General features: G+C 31.3%; 1 protein-coding gene across 1 annotated transcript; it reads right to left on the minus strand.

The window, feature by feature from the left end:
• Nucleotides 1–302: 302 nt before the first annotated feature.
• LOC143066586 (uncharacterized) lies at nt 303–4,804 on the minus strand. The gene is made up of 4 exons (XM_076239461.1): nt 4,756–4,804; nt 2,253–3,656; nt 1,942–2,201; nt 303–367 (listed from the first exon to the last, which is right to left on the minus strand). The coding sequence occupies exons 1-3, from the start codon at nt 4,802–4,804 to the stop codon at nt 1,969–1,971; spliced, it is 1,686 nt and encodes a 561-aa protein (XP_076095576.1). The 3' UTR covers nt 303–367; nt 1,942–1,968.
• Between the last annotated feature and the right edge of the window lie 411 nt (nt 4,805–5,215).

The following is a 5,215-nucleotide window of genomic DNA, read 5'->3' on the forward strand; positions in this document are numbered from 1 at the left end:
ATTTTTTAAACAGCAGCTCCCCGTTCACACTGATTATATACACTTTAAATTTCCTGTTACAAAACTCTGATTTTTTTCGAAAAACTTAGGATTTTCTTATCCAAGGAATAAAATATCTTAGCCGTATTTGCACAACTTTTTTGAAATTTTGGGTCCTAAATGCTCTTCAAATTTGTACTTCTCTGGCTTTACAACTATTTTGATCTGATGAGTCTTATGTAGACGAAACTCTCGTCTGGCGTATTAAATTATAATCCTGGTACCTTTGATAACTAATTAATCAAATAACAATATCTCAAAGATGCTTCGAATTGTTTTATTGGACAAAAACAAAAATGTCTATGTAGCCAGTATATTCTTGCTTCATCTAAAAAAAAAAAAACAAAACAAAGTTCATAAATCTTAACATCTATTTTTTTTATATTCGTTGTATGAATGTTAATTAATGCATCTTTGTCAATATAATGATATTCGACGCGACTGTCATACAAGTGAGAGGTTTAGCTAGCTATAAAACCAGGTTTAATCCACCATTTTCTGCTTAAGAAAATAATGCCTGTACCCAGTCAGGAATATGACTATCGTTTTCAATTCATTTGATGTGTTTGAGGTTTTGATTTTGCCATTTGATTACGGACTTTCTGTTTTAAATTTTATTCGGAGTTCAGTATTTTTGTAATTTTACTTTTTAGATATACATAAAAACCTTTGTTTTCGTGAGTTCGAAAAACACATGAAATTGATATTGTAGTAACGAATCAAAACTTTCAACAACTCAAATCAATTTCACAGATAAAGGCATGTAACAAATTGCAAAGAGCAATAACTTAATAATGATCCTAGGAAAGAATACTTTGGGATCAATACTCCACCTCCAATCAACCTTCTCGAGAGAACCTAAAAAACGAATTCACATGTTCAAGCAACACATTATTTATGTGGAACATGATCTGTTTACTCTTCCAGAGCACCTGAGATCACCCCCAGTTTTTGATGGGGTTCGTTTTGTTCAGTCTTTAGTTTTTTATGTTGCTTCTTGTGTACTATTATATGTCTGGTTTTTTTTAATTTTTAGCCATGGCGTTGTCAGTTTATTTTCGGTTTATGAGTTATACTGTTACTCTCGTATCTTTCGCCCCTCTTTTATAAACATGAAAGAGCGACAAAATCAACGACCGATAAAAAAATATGCTCCATGTTTTTTGTAAATAGATGTAACAACATGGACCAGGAAGTGAATTTCAAAACTTCGGTATCGATATGATTTTTAACATATTTTCCAAAAAAAAAAAAAATTATACCTAGAGGAAAATTTACATAAGGAAAATTTTGTTATACCTTGTCCTATAACTTCCAGCGTTTCTACGCATTACTAAATTGCTGGCTTTCAAATGTTTGGGGTTGAACGATCATGATAAAATTATATCACGATAAAGGCACTTCATACATACAAAATTTCAAAAGGATATTTTATATATATTCATTTCTTTAATTAAATAACATAAAACGACACCGTAAGTTTTGTCATACCGTAGCATGATTACAATCAACATTTTCTAATGGTTTTTCTTGCTTGATTTTTAAAATTTTGCTATATAATTTCAAAATTACTTGTATGGTTTGCATAAACGTTAATTAATCATTCGGGTGCATGACGGCTGCCATAAGAGAAGCAGGAGCTGATTCCTTTTTTGTTTTTATAATTAGTTTATTTGAGAAATGCAGGTAAGTGACTACTACACATGGAGTATCACTAATGAAGAAAATTCTCTCATTTTCTTAAAAAGTTAACACGTTTTGTATTAAACGGCGACAATGTTTTATTTGACTATATTTACCGTATGCGATCATTTTATAGGAAAGGTAACATTTATCGATAATAATATACATGTCTTGTGTTTTTTTCTTAATTTATCATGTTATAAATTTTGAATGACTTACTTGAAAATTGGAAAGTCTTGCTCCTCATTAATATTTATAAAACAGTTTGTCTTTGATATTTCCATAACCGTCGCTATGGTAACCATATCCACTTCCTTTGTTTACTATAATTTTTGTTTTTCCATTTCCATAACTGTTATAACCATAACCATATCCATTTCCATACCCGTCGTTATTGTAACCATATCCGCTTCCTTTATTTACTATGATGTGAGTTCTATCATTTCCATAACCATTGCTATTGTAACCATATCCGTTTCCTCTATTTATTACAATTTTTGTTGTTTTTCCATTTCCATAACTGTTATAACCATAACCATATCCATGTCCATACATGGCGTTATTGTAACCATATCCACTTCCTTTATTTACAAAGATATTTGTTCTTCTATTTCCATAACCGTTGTAACCATAACCATATCTATTCCCATAACCATATATATTTCCATAATCATATATGTTTCCATAACCATATATATTTCCATAACCATATCCATTTCCATAGCCGCCGTTATTGTAACCATATCCACTTCCTTTATTAACAAAGATATTTGTTCTTCCATTTCCATAACCGTTGTAACCATATCTATTTCCATAACCATATAATATATTTCCATAACCATATATATTTCCAAAACCATATCTATTTCCATAACCATATATATTTCCATAACCATATCCATTTCCTTTATTTACAAAGATATTTGTTTTTCCATTTCCATAACCGTTGTAACCATAGCCATATCTATTCCCATAACCATATATATTTCCAATACCATATATATTTCCATAACCATATATATTTCCATAACCATATCCATTTCCTTTATTTACAAAGATATTTGTTTTTCCATTTCCATAACCGTTGTAACCATAACCATATCTATTTCCATAACCATATAATATATTTCCATAACCATATATATTTCCAAAACCGTATCTATTTCCATAACCATATATATTTCCATAACCATATCCATTTCCTTTATTTACAAAGATATTTGTTTTTCCATTTCCATAACCGTTGTAACCATAGCCATATCTATTCCCATAACCATATATATTTCCAATACCATATATATTTCCATAACCATATATATTTCCATAACCATATCCATTTCCTTTATTTACAAAGATATTTGTTTTTCCATTTTCATAACCGTTGTAACCATAACCATATCTATTCCCATAACCATATATATTCCCATAACCATATATATTTCCATAACCATATATATTTCCATAACCATATCCATTTCCATAGCCGCCGTTATTGTAACCATATCCACTTCCTTTATTTACAATGATATTTGTTTTTCCATTTCCATAACCGTTGTAACCATAGCCATATCTATTCCCATAACCATATATATTTCCATAACCATATCCATTTCCATAGCCGCCGTTATTGTAACCATATCTACTTCCTTTATTGACAATGATATTTGTTTTTCCATTTCCATAACCGTTGTAACCATAACCATATATATTTCCATAACCATATCCATTTCCATAGCCGCCGTTATTGTAACCATATCTACTTCCTTTATTGACAATGATATTTGTTTTTCCATTTCCATAACCGTTGTAACCATAACCATATATATTTCCATAACCATATCCGTTTCCATAGCCGCCGTTATTGTAACCATATCCACTTCCTTTATTTACAACAACGTTTGTTGTTTTACCATATCCATAACCACTTCCATTTGCTAAAAGAGAGGTTAATACTCCTTATGCCTTCTTTTAGTAATCGCCCTTTACAATTTTGATAATTTGTTTGTGTGACTTTAGTTGCAATATCTGTCTTCAGGGGCGGATGCAGGAATTTTCGAAAGGGGGGGTGCTAACCCAGGCTAACCCAGGGCAAAGGGGGGGTGCAAAACATATGTCCCGATACAAATGCATTGATCGGCAAAAATAAAGGGGGGGTACGCACCCCCGGAACCCCCCCCCTGGATCCGCCACTGGTCTTGTATAATGGATGGCACTGATTAATAGGCGTGATTGGGTTTTTTTGGTGTACCAGGCCACTGTCAGCGACCTTGGTGTTATGATGATGGCCAGTTAATATTGGTATAGAAAGCCGGAAATGAGAGAAGGACACACGAACCTTTAGCACTAAAGTTGATGATCATTTTCAATTAAGGTCGTGGAAGACATTGTGGGAATGACATAGGTTAAATTTATTTAGGATAAGAACGACGTTTTTTTAAAAGAGGAGCGAAAGAAACCAGAAGAACAGTCAAACTCATACAGCGAAAATAGACTAACAAACTATGGCTAAAAATAAAAAAAGACAAACAGACAAATAATAGTACACAAGAAACAACATAGAAAATCAAAAGCCCTTCATGGAAAATCTATGATGGAGCAACACCACCAGTATAACTAACTGATATGCTAACATGTGCTCTAGAATATTAAGCGATTCCTGGCATACACCATGTTAGAGTATTTTTTTTTAATTCATTACGAAAACAGTGATGTATTCTAATGCAAAGTTAATAAATGGGCACATTCAAAGGACTTTCTAATTGACCAAAACAATATTTACAAGAAAATTTGGTATGTTTTGCCTTGTTTATGAGGATGACAGCAATATGTTTAACTAAAAGGACGAATTCTTTTTTTTATAATGGTAAATTTGAGACATCTTTAGAACGATAATAACAATGTCATCTATTAATATATCAATCAACAATATGAATTAAGCTTTTCATTGTAATGACTGCAAGACCTGATCACCTTGATAAAGTCATGATTAAAAATCGTGGTGTTATATAAGTAATGAACAAGAGAAGAACTTACCCAATGCAAAAAGAAGCAAGACCAAACAATGTTGTGTTAACTGGACCATCGTGGAATAACAGTAAAGAAAGAAATATGAAAATTTACTTATATAGTTTAAGAGGCTCATTAGAAGAATCGGAAAATTAAGCAATGCTCATACCTTATTTAATAATCACAGAAGGACACATGTTTTGCGTAGTATACATTTTACAAATGCAATATATTATGTAATCGACTTCGGACAAACAAATTAGAAAAATTAAAAATTGCAACATTAAAATGCTATATAATTTCCTGGAATTCAAATTAAAAGCCCACGTTAAATTTTTACAAGCGAATCAAATAGAAAAAGAAATAAGGTTTACATAAAAAGTATATTTACCTTTCTGTACCAGTCTGGTCAAAATGTCAATATGATGTTTCAATAAATCTTTATTTGGCATCTAAAATAGGTGGATATGAGAAAATAATAATGAAA

Source organism: Mytilus galloprovincialis, chromosome 3, assembly GCF_965363235.1.
Source record: "Mytilus galloprovincialis chromosome 3, xbMytGall1.hap1.1, whole genome shotgun sequence".
NCBI classification, from domain to species: domain Eukaryota; kingdom Metazoa; phylum Mollusca; class Bivalvia; order Mytilida; family Mytilidae; genus Mytilus; species Mytilus galloprovincialis.

What these genes read in the sequence shown, in the direction of transcription:
- LOC143066586 (XM_076239461.1), bottom strand. Translation starts at nt 4,804, where the DNA reads ATGGTCCAGTTAACACAACATTGTTTGGTCTTGCTTCTTTTTGCATTG. An exon ending in CTTGCTTCTTTTTGCATTGG is followed by an intron (nt 3,657 to 4,755) that starts GTAAGTTCTTCT and finishes CCTCTCTTTTAG; the next exon opens with CAAATGGAAGTGGTTATGGA. An exon ending in TGGACATGGATATGGTTATG is followed by an intron (nt 2,202 to 2,252) that starts GTTATAACAGTT and finishes TAATAAATAGAG; the next exon opens with GAAACGGATATGGTTACAAT.